The 21,333-nt window shown below is 48.5% G+C and overlaps 1 protein-coding gene across 1 annotated transcript in view; it reads right to left on the minus strand.

The window, feature by feature from the left end:
* LOC121045875 overlaps nucleotides 1–12,647 on the minus strand; it is a 36,316-nt gene extending 23,669 nt beyond the window's left edge. The window contains exon 1 of the mRNA XM_040499280.2: nucleotides 12,462–12,647. Coding sequence (XP_040355214.1) covers nucleotides 12,462–12,647 — 186 coding nt within the window. The remainder of the gene's footprint in view (nucleotides 1–12,461) is intronic.
* Between the last annotated feature and the right edge of the window lie 8,686 nt (nucleotides 12,648–21,333).

Below are 21,333 nucleotides of genomic sequence, written 5' to 3' on the forward strand. Positions count from 1 at the left end.
GTGCGATGGCCTCTCCAGAAAATGTCTGGTTGATGTTCTTTAGGTGCGCGTTCGCGCCTATAATACAGGCGGTCTCTCCGAAATCCAGAGACGCAGTTGTTAATCTTTGCTTTCTGGTCTTTTGCTAAACCTAGTTCCTTTTCCTGCAAGAACAATACATATGGTGGTTTTTTGTGTCCTGTTTAAACGTTGACCCGTGATGGCAGCCGCCAATGCGAGAGTCAAGTGCCGGTTGGTCTAAGCGAGTGCAGATTTGATAAACAAAATCGGTGGTACCGTACTCCCTTTAATTTTAAAGTTATTTCATCTTTGATATTCCTCGAGTTTCTCTACCTCTGCGTTTATTTTATAGGCCTTTTTAGGCGTATAAAATAAGAGTATCGTTAACCATTTAAAAAAAGCGCCTATATATTAGCGGCACGCGCGTGCGACAAAAAGTATCGCTGTGGTCGGCATTGGCGATTGGACAAACCATAGCTTCCTGAGTAGATATGTCCGACTTTCAAGAAACTAGAAACAGAAGTCACGTAACGGTAAGAGGAACGTAACCCAAAACGGCGCGCACGGCGAAACTGCCCTCTTTGATGCCGTGACGACATGGCGAGATTAGCGTCTGTCGCTCTATTGAAAGGCGTCAAGTGCCAACCCCTGGAGAGCGGAAGGAGCTACGCCGTCCCCTTGCCGTACCTGCGCCTTTCCGGCCGTACCGACGTGGTACATACTCCCTACGCGAGCGTCCGTTTCTCCGGCAACCGGAGGAGCATTTCCGCTTTTTAACAGAGCAACGACAGCTAACCTTGTGCGAGCTCGACAGCCGCGTCCCACCTATTTTAAGATAAACTACTAACACTAAAACTTCCATGTTACGCGACAATTATCGCAGATCAACAAACAGTGTTATATAAATAATATTTTAAATATTCGGCTACACGTATGGCGAAGGATGCGTCGCTCTCTAAATCGCAATAACATGACAAGTTTGAAACTTAATCTTGATATGATCTCTTCCCACGGCTAAATCACCCAAGAAACAGAGCACTAACGACGGAGAAGAATTTCCCGTACCGTGGTTGTACCACTGCATTGCCGGTAATTAATTTGTAGAAGTGGAAGAAGTTAACACGAGTACGAAACCCATGTGCACGGTTCACGGCGATCTCGGATGTTTCCCCACGGCAACGGCGTAGTACGCGCACTACAGAAGTGAACGCAACACTGGGTGTTTCGCTGGGACGCACAATCGATCCGGTAACAGCGTGACAACAACACAGCTTTGTTTGCATATGGGCCAACCGTAAAACGAGCATGACCCTGAAGGACACAAGCGTCGCAACCTCGCCACTGTGCTCTCAACGACGCGGTAGCACGGTCCATTTTGAAGCGTCTTTTGCCAGCGGCAGATACTCGTAAAGCATATTTAATGCATCTCTCACACACACTAATAAACACAACCAACCTTGGTTTTGGTACAAAAAATGAAACCAAAAAACACCCATCGCTAAAAAGAGACAAAGTCCATCGGTCTCAAGCCGAAAGAGCCCATCGATCTTGTCCCGTTTTCAGATTCGTTCCGTTTTCAGACGAAACAACAAGGAAACAAAACGTCCATGTTTTGACACGTCCGTTGGGAGCGACGCGCTCGGTTCAGCCGTCTGCGCCCTCATTTTCATAAAGGAATTTCGTCGTTTGAGCCTTTCCCCAATCAAACGCAATTTCGTCACTTCACTTTTTATCTTTCTTCTTTTTATTTTTAGGAGAAGCGAAGCATTTGTCGGACATAGCCTTCCTATCTACTGATAATGCCTGCCCCATCTCTCGGTCCACGACGAGGCAAATCCTGGCCGTGACGTCACGAATGGAAACCGTAAGAGGGCGCCACAGAAATATCTCGGCACTATTAGGCGCTCGCATAAGATCTTTCACAAATAAGTTTAATTATATCGGACCTAACACGACGTCTAGAGGACGGACGTTTCTGTAGGGGAGATGCGTAAAAAAAACGACCTGGTCTTGTGTAATCTGGGATTAATTTCATTCAGTGTTTGACGAAATAAAATAAATGTTTCATACGCTTAATATAGCGCGATCGAAATAATCATCATTTCTAGCGTTATTCCTAGTAGCTGTGCGTAAACACGCACCTGTACAACGTCCTCCCCAATCGAATAGAGGAAGGACACACGCCATCGATCTTGTGACGTCAGGCATCGATTTAAAAGGGCTGTGCAACGATATTCGGTGGGAACATTTCTCACTTTACACCAGCCTACTGGCGCTAGTGGAACCTAGGAATACTCGAGCTCAACGCCACTGACCAAGAAAAGGCTCCGTCGCAATGGAATTCCAATGATGAAAGAGACAAACCCCCCGAGAGCGGGGAAAAGACGAAGGACTACACAACACACAGAGCCGCAACCACAGCTGTGTTTGAGACTCTGTGTTCTGTGTTGTCCTTCGCCTTTTCCCCAGTCTCGGGGGTTTGTCTAAAATTTAGTTAAACCTTCACCAGCTCGTTTGCACCCTAACTGTTTTTTCGATGAAAGAGGGCGTTTTCTTTCAGTCTCTCCCTCGGAAAGCTCGATAACGGAGCCGTGCGGACGATGCCAACGATGCGATCCCCTGGAGTGCGTCATCAAGCTTTGCGATCCTCGCTGTGGCGATATTTAAATGCTACAGTTAACACACAAACTGCGTAGGCATTCATTTTGGCTCGTGACAATCAATGGCTCGACATGCATTTGGAGTTGTGGCTCCTGCCCAACCGCTGGGATGATGGAAGTGACCAAACCTTAAAGGGATTTTCAGGTGAAAACCGGAAGATTTTATGATACGTTGAAAATTACCTGGCGGGATCGTAATGACTAACATAGGCCACTTTATTCTAATAAACGTCACCCCATCTTAGTGATATTGCCGCGCGCACAGTTGGCCAAGTAGGCAGCGCGCGCGTGGCCTAACGGTTATCGCGCTTGCTTTCCACGCTGAAAGCCAGGGTTCGATTACTGGCCGTGGAGGCGCATTTTTGTTGACTCTGTAAAGTAATGTTCTGGTAAATTCGCGAACCATGTTGCTTGTTCGAGGTCAGAATGTTCTACACGCCGAACCTTCTACGCCGATTATTCCAGAAGCCCACACGTGTACATAAGGGGCTCCGCGTGGCGATCTGCAGTCAGTCTTGCCCCTGCGCTCGATCCTGCTGTTTCGCTGACATCAACGCCGGCGACGCTAGCCTTTCTCTCTTTTATTTTTGGCACAAGTTCGCCGCATTAAACGTTTATTTCTTTCTGTTTATTTATTGTTTTTTTGGTCACCACCCGTGACATTTTGGTGGAGGTGCTGGGTACCGCATGCCCGTGCAGCGTTCCCCTCCAAGGGCCCGCAGTGCAAGTCCGATTCCCAGCTCGGTGAGAAGACCACTCACCGCGGAACCTGAAACTCGGACCAGCCACCGCACCAAGGGAGAAGATCCTGACTACGGTTTACTGCTGGACACGCCCAAGCCGAAGACGACGACGATGGTCAACCAGTCGCAGAACCCCGCCGCTCCTGCCGTCGTCTACCTACCCGTCGCTCCTCGGACACCGGCTCCCTTCCACGGCGAAAGCCACGAAGATATCGACGACTGGGTCCAACAGTACGAACGACTGGCCCGCCATAACGGGTGGACACCAGAACAGTGTCTACAGAATGCGTACTTCGCCTTGGAAGCAACCGCTCGGAACTGGTTCGAGAACCACGAAGCATCGATCACCTCCTGAGAGCAACTCAAAGCTGAGTTGCGAAGAACTTTCACGAACCAACAACGAAGAGAACGCGCGAAAGAGCTTCTTCAAGCGAGGATCCAAGGCACTAACGAGAGCATCATCAGCTTCGTGGAGGATGTCCTGCGACTCAGCAACCGCGCCGATCCTCAAGCCTCCGAAGCGAAAAAGCTCAGAATCCTGATGCGAGGCGTCAAAGAAAACATATTCGGCGGCCTTGTGCGAGCCCCGCCTACCACAGTCGAAGGATTCATCACGGAGGCAACAAACATTGAACGTGCCCTTCAAGCACGGGCCTCCCATTACCAGCGACTTCCCGGCGTCGCGGCCCTCTCGACTTCCAGCTGCAACAGCCCGGACCTCCGCGAGATTATCAGGGACGTCGTGCGGGAGGAAATCAAGAAGCTGCTACCTGCTGCCACAACCCCGGCTACGCCCTCAGTCGCCGAGATTGTCCGGGAAGAACTTCAGCAGGCGCTGCAGCCAGACGTTCTCGCCAGCGCCGCTCCTGAACCACCGAAGCTGAGCTACGCCGCAGCTACCCGACGACCACCGCCCCCTGCTCACCCGTATACGGCGCCACCTCGACGTGAACCTCTAGCGCCACAGTATTCCCGACGCCAGGAAGATCGGGCGTACGTCCGCCCAGAACAAGCTGCGCCGCGAAAGACCGACGTGTGGAGGACGGCCGACCGACGCCCGTTGTGTTATCATTGCGGTGAAGCCGGCCACATTTACCGTCGATGCCCCTACCAACAACTGGGACTGCGCGGGTTTAACCCGAACGACCCGCGCCCAAGGTACGACGAACGCCCTCGTGACATCGAAGAGTACCTCCGACGTTCGCCATCCTCAACGTCGCTCCGCCGTGAGTCCCGCTCACCGTCGCCCAGACGTTCTGCGTCTCCAGCGCCACGACCCCGCCGAGAGAGCCTGTCTCCTTTCCGCCGCCGGGAAAACTAAGTGCGGCAACGCCTGGAGGTGGCGTTGCCGAGGTCGACCGAAGTAAAGAGCCTCCAAGAACGCCGGAGCGCTCCCACTCTCTCGACGCTACGCATCACAATGACGTCCCTGCATCGGTGTCCAACAACCTAAACATTACTATCGACGGCCACAACGCATCATCGGCACTCGTGGACACCGGAGCAGACTACTGAGTCTTGAGTGGGAGGCTCTCTCGTCGCCTGCGAAAAGTAACAACGCCGTGGGAAGGCCCTCAAATACGAACCGCCGGTGGGCACCTCATCACACCAGTCGGGCGATGCACTGCTCGCGTCGAGATCCACGGTGAGACGTGCCCTGTGAAGTTCGTCGTCCTGCAAGACTGTTCGAGGGACGTTATCCTCGGAATGGACTTCCTCTGCGAGTATGGCGCCGTCATCGACCTCGGAGAAAACCGGTTGACGCTACAAAAACCTACTTCACCACCGGAGGAACCCAAAGCGACGTCATCTGTGGTCCAAGTCCTCGTCAGCTACGTGAACTTACCGCCGCGGTCGAGTGTTTTCGTACCCGTCGGGACCACCGAAGCTTCCTCCGGCGAAGTTCTGCCCGAAGGAAGCCTCCACTTGCTTCTTAGAAGAGGAATAGGCGTCGCAAGAGGAGTTGCTGAACTTCAGGATGACCGCACTGGGGTCCTCGTTACGAACTTCCGAAATGAGGCGCAACACCTCACAAAAGGTGCAGCCGTGGGCCAGGTCGAGGAACTTCGAAACTCCGCCGCTATCGCCGCCATTACTGACGAATCCTCGCCACCTCAGCAAAACAGTACGTCGCCAGCGCAGCTCGACATTGACCCGAAGCTTCCGGGCCCGAAACGACGGCAGCTGTTTAAACTTCTCGCCGAATACCGGGATTGCTTTGCGACGTCGTCGAAGGTGCGCCAAACCAACGTTGCGAAGCACCGCATCGTTACCGAGGACGACGCGCGCCCTGTGCATCGATCGCCTTACAGAGTCTCCGTTAAAGAAAGGGAGGTGATCCAGGAGCAAGTTCAAGAGATGCTGAACGACGACATAATCCAACCTTCAAGCAGTCCGTGGGCCTCCCCAGTCGTACTGGTTAAGAAGAAGGACGGAACGCTTAGGTTCTGCGTGGACTACCGGCAGCTGAACGCGGTGATGAAGAAAGACGTCTATCCACTCCTCCGCATCGACAACACGTAAGACCGGCTGCGCCACTCTCGATACTTCTCATCGATGAACCTGAAGAGCGGCTACTGGCAGATCGAAGTCGACGAACGGGACCGAGAGAAGACAGCTTTCATCACGCCGGATGGGCTGTACGAGTTCAAGGTGATGCCCTTCGGACTGTGCACGGCGCCAGCAACTTTCCAGCGTGTCATGGACACCGTACTGGCAGGACTGAAGTGGCAAAGATGTCTTGTCTACCTCGACGACGTCGTGGTGTTTTCCAGTGACTTCGATGAGCACTTGCGACGACTCCAAGCAGTTCTCCAAGCCATACGGACCGCCGGACTCACCCTGAAGCCGTCAAAGTGTCGGTTCGCCTATGACGAACTGAAGTTCTTTGGTCACGTGGTTAGTAACGAAGGCGTTCGCCCCTACCCAGAGAAGACTCGCGCCGTCGCAGCCTTTCCGATGCCGACAGACAAGAAGGCCGTGCGAAGATTCCTTGGACTATGTGCGTACTATCGGCGCTTCATCGGGGATTTCGCAAGGATTTCCGCACCGCTCACAAACCTCACGAAGGACGCCGAGAAGTTCGAATGGGCTGAGGAGCAGCAGCAGGCATTCGACGAGCTGAAACGACGACTGCAGACTCCTCCTGTACTAGGGCATTTCGATCAAGATGCGGAAACCGAAATTCACACGGACGCAAGTAACGCTGGACTTGGCGCGGTACTGGTTCAAATCCAAGAAGGCACCGAGCGAGTTATCGCCTACGCAAGTCGGACACTGTCCAAGGCGGAGAAAAATTACTCCACGAATGAGAAAGAATACCTTGCGGTCGTCTGGGCAATCACGAAGTTTCGTCCGTACTTGTACTGGAGCCCGTTCCGCGTAGTCACGGACCACCACTCGCTCTGCTGGCTTGCGAACCTCAAGGACCCGTCAGGACGCCTCGCTCGATGGAGTCTACGACTACAAGAGTTCAACATGAGTGTGGTCTACAAGTCAGGCCGCAAGCACAGCGACGCCGACTGCCTGTCCAGAGCCCCCGTCGGAACAACTTCCGGCAGCAGCGAAGGCAATGACGACGAGTGCTTCCTAGGTGCAGTGAACTCTAACGACATGGCACGACGTCAAAGAGACGATCCTGAGTTGCGTGCGCTAATCGAACAGCTCGAAGGACGAGGGTGTGCTGTCCCCCGTGTCTTCTCGAGAGCCTTGCCGACTTTCGTCCTCCGACAAGGTGTACTCTACAAGGAGAACTTCGGAGACAACAGCACCCCATGGTTGCTGGTAATTCCCACCGACCTTAAAGCGGAGATCTTTCAAGCCTGCCACGACGACCCGACGTCCGGACACCTTGGTTACAGCCGTACGCTGGCCCGAATTCGTGAAACGTATTACTGGCCTAAGCTGCCAAAGACCGTTCACTTCTACACACGGTCGTGCCACGAGTGCCAGCGACGCAAGAAACCGCCGACGGAGCCGGCAGGTCTCCTGCAGCCGATTGCTCCCCCGACCGCACCGTTCCAGCAGATCGGAATGGATCTACTTGGTCCTTTCCCACCATCGACGGAAGGAAACAGATGGATTATCGTCGCCACCAATTATCTCACAGGATACGCCGAAACGAAAGCCCTTCCTGCAGGGACTTCTGTGGAAGTCGCCAAGTTTTAGAGCGCAGCTCTTAGGGGCCCGTTCCCGGCTTGAGCGGCGTCGGCGTCGCCGTCGCCGTCGGCGTCGGCGTCGGCATAACCAAGGTCATCCCAAGGTCACGTGACCCCTCCAAAGGTCATCTCAAGGTCACGTGACCCCCTGAAGGTCACGTGACCCCCAAGGTCACGTGACCCCTCGAGGTCGCGTGACCCCTCCCAAGGCCATCCCAAGGTCACGTGACCCCAAGACCCCACGTGACCCTTTGAAGGTCACGTGACCCCCAAGGTCACGTGACCCCAAGTCACGTGACCCCCCTGAGGTCACGTGACCCCAGGTCACGTGACCCCCGAGGCCACGTGGTCTCCTCCCCAAGGTCACGTGATCCCTCCCAAGGTCATTTCAAGGTCACGTGACCCCAAGGTGACCCCACGTGACCCCTCTGAGGTCACGTGACCCCCCGAGGTCACGTGACCCCTCCAGGTCACGTGGTGGTAACCTTGGGGTCACGTGACCTTGAGGTGACCCCCATGTGACACCCAAGGTCACGTGACCCCCAGGTCACGCCTCCCCGAGGTCACGTGACCCCCCTCCCCGAAGTCACGTGACACCCTCCCCCCCCCCCCGAGGTCACGTGACCCCCCCCCCCCGGAGCATATTAAAGAATGAGGGGAGGAGGAGGAGAAGGAGGAGGGGTCTACCCTCCCCTCAGTACCCTTCACTCCTCCTCCTCAAGAGCTGCGCTCCAATTCGGCGTTACAGGGAGTTGTAAACGGCTTTCACTTTTTTTTATCGAGTCCATCGTTCTCCGGCACGGCGCTCTCGAAGTTCTGATCTCAGACCGTGGATCATCGTTCATGGCCCAGCTGACTCAAGTAATCCTTCGTCTGAGCCACACCAGCCATCGGCGCACAACGGCGTACCACCCGCAGACAAACGGGCTGACAGAGAGACTCAACAAAACCATCGCGGACATGATCTCCATGTACGTCGACGTGGAGCAAAAGACATGGGACGAGGTGTTGCCTTACGTCACATTTGCCTACAATACGGCCGTACAAGAGACCACCGGAGTGACACCCTTTCAACTGGTCCATGGGCGCAAGGTAACGACAATGTTGGACGCTATGCTGCCCCACGAACCGGCTGTCGACGTAAGCGACGACGCCCAAGTGGTTGCCCAACGGGCAGAAGTCCGCCAGCTCGCCAGACACCGTATTCAAGCCCAACAACGTGTCGACACTGGCCGCTACAACCTTCGTCGTCGGAACGTCCACTTCCAGCCCGGAGACAGGGTGTGGGTGTGGACACCGATTCGCCACCGCGGTCTCAACGAGAAACTCCTGAAACGTTGCTTTGGACCCTATAAAGTGCTTCGTCGACTCGGGGATCCGAACTACGAGGTGATGCCCGACGGAACACGGACTTCGTCACGCCGCCCTCCACGACCGGAAGTCGTCCACGTTGTGCGACTGAAGCCGTACTACGCTATAGTCAATTACAGGTCAAGAAGGTAGCGGCAAATGCCCCTCAAAGGGAATCACATATCCCACCGCCACCTCCGCATCCAATAGCGTCCCACCGTTTCCGTGACGTTGCGGCCAACGCGCGAGGAGGGTCTTGCCTTTCTGTACATATTTGCTTTATTTTTCGAATCTGACTTAGCACTGTGGAAGCCACGAGAGGGAGATTAGAGTTCTGCCCCACCGACGGAAACAAATGCGACCTTCGGGGATTAGCTTCCCCCTCGATGGATACAAAGGCTGCTATCAGGGGCTCGGTTCCCTCTCCGACGAATACAAAGGTCGCTTTCTTAAAAGGTGGGATCGGAGACAAGTGGGAATCCATTGATGCGGACCAAGGAGTGTTTCCAGTGAACTCTTCTTTCGACTGCGGAGAGATTTGAAACGGGCGCATCACACTTGTGGGAGGAGCTTCTCCTACCTTCTTGACTTGTAACCGACTATAGATAGGACTGTGGACCTTATGTGTTCCAAATGACTCTTTAGTTTACCGTTCTTTGTTTTGTTTTGTTTTTGAGTTACATCGGGACGATGCACTTTTTAAAGGGGGCAGTAATGCCGCGCGCACAGCTGGCCAAGTAGACAGCGCGCTCGTGGCCTAACAATTATCGCGCTTGCTTTCCACGCTGAAAGCCAGGGTTCGATTCCTGGCCGTGGAGGCGCATTTTTGTTGACTCTGTAAAGTAATGTTCTGGTAAATTCGAGAACCATGTTGGGGGGGGAGCTTGTTCGAGGTCAGAATGTTCTACACGCCGAACCTTCTACGCCGATTATTCCAGAAGCCCACACGTGTACATAAGGGTCTCCGCGTGACGATCTGCAGTCATTCTCGCCCCTGCGCTCGATCCTGCGGTTTCGCCGACATCGACGCCCGCGACGCTCTGCTGTTTTCTTTTGTACCCTTTTATTTTTGGCACAAGTTCGCCACATTAAACGTTTATTTCTTTCTGTTTATTTATTGTTTTTTTGGTCACCACCCGTGACAATATCAACGGCTGCTAATTATACGAAACGTAGGTATCAAGGGCTGCGCTCCCATGACTGATGTGACATCACACCAGACTTGCAATTGTCTGATTCAATGCCTCATTCCTCCGTGGGTTACACAGTGCTCCCGACGCACCACAGCGTTCCATTTTTCTCGTCACTGTAAATCTCGCGGAGAAGTATTGAGCGTGGCAACGGCACAGCGAGGGTCCCCTTTCATTCACCAAAACTTTTTTGGCGCAACAACGTGGGTTAACCTCGTCGTAGCACTCATGCGGAAGGTACAATTCGAAGGCCGCTTTAGTTGGGAGCGATCTTTCCGTTATGTTACGCTAGAGCCTCCACTGCTTTGAAGGCGGGAAAAAACATGCCGTTTATCTACGCTTGGTTTAAAATACAGTTACTGGTCCCGAAAAGCACAAAAAATTCAGATTTGTCATGAAAGATGCTCCGACAGACATTCACAATGGGGCCTAAATGTTTTCTTGAATACGAAATTTGACCGGAAGATCCCTTTAACCATGAGTGGAACTCAGCACGGGCCCTGTGCTTTGCCGATCCCATCGCGTGGCTATGTTAAAAACATTGGCAGCATGTAATCGGCCCCAGATCACGTGGCCGCTTATCTGGCTGCGAGTTGAAAGGGTAAAAGATGTTTGTTTTTCTCAAATTTTTTCTGCGACTGTCACTGCGCAGAGAAAAAAAAGCAACGGGTGTTTCACAGGTCATAAATGTCAAGGAATAATTGCAAGTTTTATTTATTGAAAGTGGAAAATCGTTGCATCGCCCCTTTAATACACTTTTGTTGGTATTACTGCTCCAGTATTTGTGTAAGGGGTATTCACTGGAGTTGGGTTCCTACACTGGAGGCCATAGCTATGGGCGCGACTGCTGAGCGCGTGCTGATGGCAAGCGTCCACAGTACTTTTGAAAGGTGCATTCTACAACATCAAGGTCACAGGTCTTAGCAGCGTGATAATGTGAGCTCATTCTGAGTATGCACTCTAAACAGCGCCCCCTAACATGACCCCCAGTGAATGCACCTTGGGGATATGAATGTTCTAAGACAGTACACAATTTGTTTCACGTACCAAAACCTGAGATAAATAATAATGACATAACAAGACTTGGTCGTGCGACGTCAGACTTTAAAAAGTTGTTAATTTTTACTTACAGTTCATTAGTGTGCCCTTAAATAGTTTAGCTGTTTGCATCAGCAGCAATCGCAAAAAATTCAACCTCACAAGAGTTCACACGATATTAACGATGACCCATCAAACAAAAGAACCCAAAATATCTTCGCAGATAAAATATATACCAAAAAAGGCAAAATGACATCTTTACGTGAACTCAGTAACCATTAGCGCAGCAAATAACGTGTACATAGGTTGCATGTGACGTAAATCGCGGCCATGCCAGCGTTTTATGCGCCGCAAGCGTTCGTTTCGCCGTGGTTTCACACCGGTGGAGTTGTAGTTCAAAGAAACCAGTAAGTAGAAATAACCGTTAGCACCTGCAACGTCATCGTAACCGGCGCGTGTGACGTGCACACAGCGAGATGCTACGTCCCTGCAACACGCTTAGCGCGGGTGTTCGCGTGTGTCCATGAGACGACAGCCGGGGAAAAAAAGGCAAGGGGTAGCAGATCATACGTTCCAAGTTAGCAGTCGCTCCAGAATCTCCAGTCGTCCTTTTCTCGGTCACTTCAGTACCCAGCGATGGCGACACTTGCAAGCTATGTATAGTCGGAGATAGGTTAAAGACCTAGTATAAGCCCCGCCTCCGGCAGGAGCTCGCTTCCTTCCACGGGACTTTGGCGGCAAATGCGATTATGAAAGGAAAAAAGCCCACGTTCAAGGCGGAGCATCTTCTTAACCTGCCACCAATTATAAGTAATGGCACTCTGTACCGACAGTTTCATAAAAAAAAAACGGGACTATTTCGGCCGGATGCGGCCTTCGACGAAGGCATGACTCCAGTCGAAACATGGAAGAATAAACCTTGCGTCGTTGCTGTTTTCATCAAGGGTTTTCTTTTTTTCTCAGTTATAACCACGCCTTCGGCCCCCCACCACAATGCCCGTTATATATATATATATATATACAACGGGCCTGGTGGCGGGAGGCAGAAGGCGTGGGCATATAACTGGGAAGAAAAAAACCCTTGGAGAAAACAGCAGCAACAGACGATTTATTCTTCGATGTTTCGGCCGGAGTCCGGCCTTCGTCAATCTTGCTGACGAAGGCCGGACTCCGGCCGAAATGTCGAAGAATAAATCGTCCGTTGTTGCTGTTTTCACCAAGGTTTTCTTTTTCCCAGTTGTATATATAAATACTTGAAAAACTAACCATAACGCCTGCCAAGTTGCGTGTAAGCGTTCCATTCTTGATAATTTTTATTCTCACCTGAAATGGTTCAGCCGTTCTATCCAAAGCGTCACCATCCAGTTCCTGCGCAGACGCAGTCTTCTGAGCTGCCTTAACTGGAGAGGTGAGTACCGGAGTCGTTGGAAGAGACCCGGTATCGTTAACAATCAGGCTCTTCACCTCATTCACTCCCGATGGCACCCTCTTCGAAGGAACACAACCCATAAGCAAGAAACGTGAACCTTGATTCAAACCCCTCGACTTTCGGTTAGGTTGGGCATTCGCCCGGCCTCCTTCAAACTACCATGGCTCGCCCGTGGTCCCCGCAAGGCCTAGTGGACGCGGCAAGTCGGTGAACCGCGGCTCCTCGTGGTTCGGCATTGATTGTGAATGAACGACGCCGCCACAGCTCCGTTTGTATACCGGAGCAGTCGATGGCAATCTGTTGACCATCGTCGTTTTCCATGGAAACTCCGCGGCCGGTGGTCAATATGTTTTCCCGCTTTCCGTACGCGCCGTCGGATTCAATTGATCGGGCATCTTTTGTTGGACTACGTCCGCCGGGTGGGTTGCCTCAAAGTTTGTCTTCTCGCCTTGCTAAAACTACACGATCAATAATAACCTGAGCTGGGGTGAATGTCGTGACATGAAGTGCTCAAGTGTGTACAGAAGTTGCGTTAATTCTTTCCAATTAATCGCACTTTGCTGTCTCCCATGTCCTCCCTTTTTATTCACCTCTCCTTCTTCAAGGTTTTTATTCTTTTTTCTGACACTATCTGAAACCTAGGAACGCGCGGTGTTATAGCATGTTCTATGCTTTTTTTTCGCCTAATCACCAGCGATCTTACGAATATTTTACCATCTCTGTTTACTGTATTTTATTCACTAAGTATTACGTCCCTTACCTTTTACATGTGCGCTGAGTTATTAACTCGCAGTAAATGTTCAAAAAATAAAGTAATTCAGAAATCATATATCAGCTTATTGTAGAAGTCAATGACTCTTAAAACGAGTAGGCGGCAAAAAAACGCAATAAGAAGATATCCCATAACCTTATAAATTCAGTAGTCTTTAATTAGAAAAACAATCTTACCCACGCCCGAGTCAGGGAATATTCTTTATTCAATCAATTTATAATCCATATCTCACAATCCGAATATAAAAGTGGTCCAAAGAAACACACAAAGAAGAATGATCACGCAAAATCGAAAACAATGAGGCTCGGCCAACTACAAAAATATAATTCGGTATTAAGAATAAACAAAAAATCTGAAACCATCCCAAGAATTTAAAAGAAAAGGTTGGTTAACCCTCGAACATTACAGTTTTACAACGAACAAACGAACTTATGTGTGCGTAAGTTGCGAACTGTGTTCCTTGTTTTTACTTCGTTCTCATAACAAATGGTTCACGCGTTGCTTTCTTTTGCGCCGTTTTAACTTGTCACTGGGTTCGCCTCGAGTACACAATTTTCGTCGTTGAGATCAAAAGCGGGCAGCTCGCTTTCAATAGGCGTCAAATACATCGTGCAGACGTCGCATGCATTATTCATCTAATCAGATCTGGCCTTATCTATAAATTAGAGGCTCTATCTTGATGCACAGACACCACTTGAAGCTCCACAAGACTTGTAAAAAAGCCTTCAAGATTAACAGCATCCTCAGCTATTCCTTGATAACAGATCTCCTCTTTACAGCAGGTCGCTCTTGTTTTCCTTCTGGGCGTTTTCCTCGCCCCCGTTTATACCTTGATAATGGTCATGTTCTTTAGAATAATCTATCGGTGCGGTCTCATATGAAGCATGCTGAGTAAAGTTACGCACGCGGTCTGTAATCGCTTCCAAAATCTCTCGTATTTGCTTAATATTTTCGTTGTCATAAGTCATTTCGGTAGACGTGGAGAGAGCCCGATGTCTTTCCCCTAACATGTCTAGCTTTTTCAGCCTTTGCAGTGCGTATTATTCATGTCAGGGGTACGGTGTCATCTGCACCCTTAATTCCTGATTCTTTGAAAAGTCTGTGTCCTTGAATACCCTCTTCTCCTGTTGGATGATTTTTTTATGGTTAGATTTAACGGCCACGACTTTAAAGTAAGTTCACTGAACCACTCACAAGTCGTCCTGGGTGGTAACGTCCAGACATTCCCAATCAAAATTGATTTAAAACTGGCCGTTGTTAGATTAGAGTTCGCCATTGCCCAAGCACTGGCTTGCTTGCCTAATTTCAGTCGTGGCGACTACCTTCTCCGCTTGGCTGTCATATGCGACATCCTCGTACACGGGACAGCCCCCATTTTCCATGGGACAATCCCGACAACTGGCGGTTATATCAAAAGCTTGCGATAAATGCCCCGGCTCTTCTTGGGGGAGCCGTCTAAGCAGCTCCCTTGGTTTCACTTATTCACCGGTCGGGTTTACTTCCTCCATGGTACAAGAGTTTTCAAATGCGTTCATATTCTTGTAGTCTTCGTCACACCCTGAATCTTGACTGTTGCCATCTTCTGCTTGGTACCCTGCATCATTTTCAAGACCGCAGTCGTCACCAGAAAGCGCTTCTTGGGAGCATACTTGGTTTTCCACGTGCGAAAAAGGGTCCCCAATAACTTCATCATCCTGTGCAGCCAACTTTTTGGCCTGTCCTGCCAAAAGACGACTAATTCGCTCCTCTACTTCGTCAAGTATGCGTTTCTGTTGCGCCAGCAAACTCTCTTTTTGGTTTGACAGCTTCAGCGGTGAGCTCTTCTCGGTTCGGCTGCTTCGTTCACAATTAGCGTCCGGAGAGTGGAAGAGATTTTTCATTTCACCGTTTGGATGCGCGTGCTTTTCAAAAACAGGCACATAAACTTGATTTGAATGATCACATGCCGCCCACTTTTCATCGTCGGGAATCGATTCTGAAACCCCTACGTCTCGAGTGCGCAGATACTGATGTTTTCCAGTGAAGCCGATTTGGGTATCAAGACTTCCGCTTGGTAAGGTGCAATCTGCACGCAGGTTTCCACGGTCGTTTGCTTTTAGTTCGTCTTGAGCCCTCCTGTTCGCATCCATACCTGGCATCACATCTGCGAGAAAGTCATCAATTTCTTTGTCGCCGTGTCGCCGCCGCAACACATCCAAGATTGTCTGGTGGTGTTCAGCATCGTTGCACCCTTCTTCCTCGTCATCAGATATTGGCCAGAATGTCGGCTGGTCAACCTGGTACTCATCCGGGCTGGAGTAATCCCTAGGGTAACGTACAAAAGGCACCCTATTAGGTGCGAACCTTACTTTCTCCAAAAGCTCGTTGAACGCGGGCCACTCTTCGTCTTCTGGGACGGACGCTAGATGGCGCTCCCACGAATACCTCATCTTTTGAGTTATCTCTCTAGCCGCGTCTATTGAGATGCCTGGGTTGTAAGGGTCGTCGTTTCTGTAGCCGCCGTACCGTCTCTCGTAATTAGGATTGAAATTGCGCCCGTTTGCGTGGCTCTCCGCGTTGTCCTGAAGCTGAGGCCTGTAACCTCCATTGATCGGGAAGTGGGCGTTGCCATTTCCGTAGTGACCGCTCCCGCTGATGTTAGGAACGCGATAATCCGGTTCCCAGCTGTCTCGACGTGGGAAGCGCTTGTAGTCTTGACCGACTGGCATCACTCTGCTGTCACCTGGTTTTGACAAAGCAAAAACGTTTGCATTTAAGAAATTGAACTTCTGTTACATGTCTATCCACGCCTATTTTAATTACTTTTTTTTCAGGTCGGTATTCACGTAAGCCGCCCTATCATAAATCATTCACATTTTTAGAAAACCAACCGCCTGTCGAGCTTTGATAACGCTCTAACAATATAGCTCACTTCTTAAACATTGTAATTGCTGATCCGCGAATGACAAAAAAATTAACATATGCAGCAAATTACACTTCTTTTCTGTTTTTTTTTTTTTTTTGTTACCTGTTCAATTCGAAATATATATTATTTATTCTCTCCTTCGGCTGTGAGCATAAAGCTCTCAATAGCAAACAAAGTGCCCCGCCCTGCTTCGCATCGCCTAAGCATTAGATAGCCGGCTAAAAAAAAATCGCTATTTCTCTTTCTCTCTCCTCTCTCTCTGTCTCTCTCTCTTTCTCATTGTTTTATGTTTTAAAGCGTAAAAGTGCAGGCACATAAACGACGTAACAGTGCTTACACTTTTGCGGGTGCTTATATTTTTTTTTGTCGGAGTTTGTACGGTTTTTTGAAGCGCTATTTGTGCTTAAAACAATATTCTTATAACTAAACCAATAAGGGAAGTGCATTGAAACGTTTTAACAAAGGTATCATTGAGGGTACAGTTATCAAACTCAAACTTTATTAAGGATAAAACATTAACCTTAGAAAAAGATTTGAAAAAACGTGTTGTATTTTATTTAAAGGGAAGAAAACAGCAAAAACCTTCTACATGACGCTGCTACTTATTGATGGCACAACATAAAGCAAAAATGTGAAAGCTTCTTTGAGATGAATACCTGAAAACAGATCATGTAGATCCGAGCGTGTGTGGTATTATCTGTGAGTAGGAGTATCAAACAGAAGGTTTTTGCTGTTTTCCTTTATGTGCATAAAAGAAAACAATTTTTTTTAAGCTTAATTTTTTTTAAACCTACACTCATAATATTTGAGCATATCTATATATAATAAATGAACTGCCTAAAAACACTTTTGCAAAATGTTTCAATGAACCCCATTCATTTGCTTATTTATACTTTTTTACATCCAAAAAGCAGCTCGAGAACACCCTGTAGTTCTGATGTCCTGTCAAAAGAATTTCTCATGTGAATAACCAATCCTAATACCCCTTCGAAACATTTCTATGTATGGTGATAAAATGTTGCGCGGGATGGAGTCGTGCATGCAAGTGACGATTAACTCGGAGTTGATTCTTTTTTAAAACAAATTATTCATACGTTGTCATCAGCTCGCTGTGGTTCAAAACAATCTGACAGACCGTCAGAAGCGATGAAACTGTTGTACGAATCGGGTATATGGGGTAAAACTTTATTTTAATCTGTAGCAAAGCCACGCCGACCGCTGGTACCACTTGGGTGCACCTAAGGCAGATACCGCTTTAAAGTACTACTTCAACATCGATTGTGAGATGTCACCAGTGTAGGTATGCCGACTTATCGGGGTTTATTGGGGCCGCACGAACAAAGTTATATTTACCGACTGTTCATCAGTATAAAAATAGGCCCCCAAATTACGGTATTATGGAAAGATCCCTAAGTTAGAAAATCGCAAGAATAATAAAGGTGCACTTGTCTTCCTTCTAGCCCTCGTTTCCTGTGAAACGAGATCTAGATAGAAATCTCTATTCGCGATGAAATACTCTTTTTGTTTTTTCAGATAATAAAAGTGGTGTGTTTCTAAAAAAAGGCGGCTTCAGGAATAGTAGCAGTGGCGGCAAAGGGGTTATTCCAGTCATATGATATTCTCGGGATGGGGTCAATGTGTTCGCACAATGTGCTTGAGTTCCAAAAGATGATTGGTGCAAGAGTACACATATGGTGCGCGCAGAAACAATTGCTATTTGAAAACCGGGTTTGAAGGTTATGAAAAAGACGGACGCAGGCACGTAGCTAGGGGGGGGGGGGGGGGGGGGGGGCATGGGGCCCGGCCCCGCCTCCCCGAAATCTTCTATTTGGCTGGGGCTTTCTCTCCCCCCTCCCCCTCATACAGCATTTTGTCATGGGCGACCCCCCCCCCCCTCTCCCAACCCGAGTCCGTATCAAAATTCTGGCTACGTGGCTGCCTGGACGAAACTATTTTCCACTTAAGGTGAGGTGAGGTAAAATTAGAAGTTGATTTCATTGATGAAACGCTAGAATTATGTAGATAATTGAATAGAATAAAACGCGTGACGGCAGTTTTTAAAGAATTCGAGAATGTTGTTAATGCTACATGCCCGGGATACTACAATAAACACGCGTACTCAAGTTTAGGCCTAACTAGAGATTTATATAATTGTAGTTTGACTGGGACAGTAGTAGAAATAAAGTTCCGGCGTATAAATCTCACCATGCGATTAGTATTTTTAAATACAAGGAGTCCTCGAGAAAAGAAAGCCGCGTTTCTCAGCCTGGGTAAAAAAACTATGCATCGCAGAAAGCTAAAACCCCGTGGGAATATGATGCTAGCGATCGTGATAAAACGCGAATGTTTCAGAACGTTATGATTAATAATGCAATTAAATGCAAAGGTACAAGTGAGTTGGCGAGAAATGTCGAAAATAATCGCTGGAGAAGGGGAACAAGAGGGACAAAGGACAAACACAATTCTCCAAACACAGCTAGGTGACTGGTGCGCGACCGACCAGGCAGAATTTTTCGGTCGCGCACCTGTCAGCTAGCTGGTTTGGAGATTTGTATTTGTCCGTTGTCCCTCCTGTTCTCTTTCTCCGGGGATTATTTTCGTCCTTTCATAACATGACGTTAACTGGATCAAACAATAACTGAAAAAATCGACATTTTTCTATGAGCCGACGTCAACCTAAGCCTAATTAATGTTGTCGAAATGATAAATTGCATTATAGTGCCCGTAGCATCTATTTCAATGTAGAAAAAATGTAAGAAAGAAAAAAGACAATATTATTTTTTACTGACAAGTGTTTTCACTGATATAAATTCCACAAGCCTCCACAATGCTGAGTTCTGTTTTGACGATATTAGGCTTAGGTAGACGTCGGCTCAAAAATAAATTTAAGTTTTCTCAATTATCTTTTTATTCGGGTTACGTCATGTTCTCAAATTTTCGCGTTCCACCCGAACCGCAAGCACCACGTTTTCACAGAGTTTGAGCTTTCTGCGATAAATAGTTTATTAACCTGGGCCGATAAAGGCGGTTCTCGTTTCTCGGGAACTCGCTGTAGATAGTCGATGTGTATGTTCCATGAAAGGTTATGTGTTATGCAAATCCCAAGCTACTTGTAGAAAGCCATACATATTAACGGCATCATATGAAAAACGTATGCAATAGGGCCAGTGGTTTTCAAAAGTCGGGAGACAGCCATGATTTTGCATTCAGTAGAGGGAAGGAATAAATTACTCCTTTTACACAGGCAACATAGTTGGTTCGGTGCTTTTTGGCGCAACTTACAGAGGTATTTGAAGTCGAATGTTCCCTGTGTAGAAGGAGTAATTTATTCCTTCCCACTTTTCTGTGGGCGAGTGTACATAGGACAGACTAGTAGGTGTGTGAACGACCGCCTTCGGGAGCATGCCAACAACGTCGTCAACGCCAACTCTGGACATTTGGGAGTGCACTGTGGGGACTGTGGGTGTTCGGCTCGTTTGAGCAACTGCACTGTGCTGGGAAGGAGCCGCAATCAGCTAACCAGGGAGACTATCGAGGCAGCAAGCATCGAAGGACACATTGACAAGTGTGTCAGCAGGCCTTCTTTAACTCTCTCACTAAGGGAGCTGGAGTATTTAACCAAAAGTTCTCCTAGGCACCAGCAGTAAGAATTTTTTATTGTTCTTTACTTTTGAATTTTTAATAATTATTTTTAAATAATTCCTAAATTTTACTGGGTATTTTTGTATTCTGCATTTGGAGGTCGTCATCTCTTTCCTAGAGTTTCGAAAAAGAGGAGGTGGGTCTTTTGCGTAGAAGCAGAAGACAATACAAATGCAAGAGTTATGAGTCAGCGCCGAGTGAGTGTATATTTTTTTGGTGTGTCTGAGTTTGCGAGTGTTTCTCTCGTTGTGCGCTGTTACGTTATTCGACATGAACTACCAACTCGCCCAGTCAGCAGTCTTACCATCAACCATGTTGATCAAAACTAGAACGAAGTCAACGCCCGCGCCTCTGACGTTGCCATGCCTGATATGATGTCACGACACGACCAGGCATTCATACTTGCGAAATTTGGCGTGAAATTTTGTATTGATGTTCCCAATTGATTTCACAAATATTGGGCGTCCTTTAATAAAATAATAGTCACTTCTGACTATAATTGGGCCCTCTCTACGTCACCAGCGAAAAAACTTAGTAACTTCGGGATATCGCCGGAGAATGCCGTTAATTTTATTCAATTTAAAAATTAGTAAATCCTGTAAAACAAAGTCAAATTCTTCAGCAAAAAAAAAATCTATCAGCAGTAAGCTTAGCCATTAGTAGCAGAAAACAGGTCATTAGCAAATGACATGAGCTGTGTTTCGCACGAAAATAACTTTCGATACCTATGCTGACATTTAGTGAAAATATTTAGTTTCTTGAAAAGTAATAAGGTGATAAGAAACTATGTATTCGAGGAATTCGAGTATACACTAGTCAATGATATGATGCTATGGTTCAAGGTAGAGAGAGTATTACCAGCTTTATGTAAACCAACCACCCTGTTTACCTTCCATTAACCTGACATAATGCAACCGTCTCAAAATGTGGAGAAATATCGCGAAAAATCAAAGATGGGTACTTCTCGTTTCACGGGGAACAAGGACTACCAAGAAGTCCTTGTTCACCGAGGACACGTTATTGTTCCCCAGGAGAGAAGGACTAGAAAGGCAGACATAGCACAAGTACTAAAAACGCACTGTTCATTTTGTTTTTATATCTAGTTATTGTTTTTTTAGGTTTTTAGTATTCATGCCGTCAAATCACTCTTCCATCACGCACCAAGTAGGAAGCATTATTAGACTGCGCGACTCACCTGAACTGAAGATATGGCTCGCCTTGCCGAAGGTTGCCTCCACCTTGATCCTCAGTCCCCCAAACAGAGTCCCGTTGAGTTGCTGTATCGCTAGCTTCGTGTCGTCGTCTGAGTCAAGGAGCACGTAGCCGAAACAGTGGGTCTTGAACTCGGGTCGTCGTACAATCACCAGCTCCTGAACTCGACTGTACGGCTCGAACAGCCGACACAGCTCCTCTCGGCTCACGTGCAGCGGCAAGTTGTTGACGAACA

This window comes from Ixodes scapularis, unplaced genomic scaffold (assembly GCF_016920785.2).
Source record: "Ixodes scapularis isolate PalLabHiFi unplaced genomic scaffold, ASM1692078v2 PGA_scaffold8__174_contigs__length_109621045, whole genome shotgun sequence".
Classification (NCBI taxonomy): domain Eukaryota; kingdom Metazoa; phylum Arthropoda; class Arachnida; order Ixodida; family Ixodidae; genus Ixodes; species Ixodes scapularis.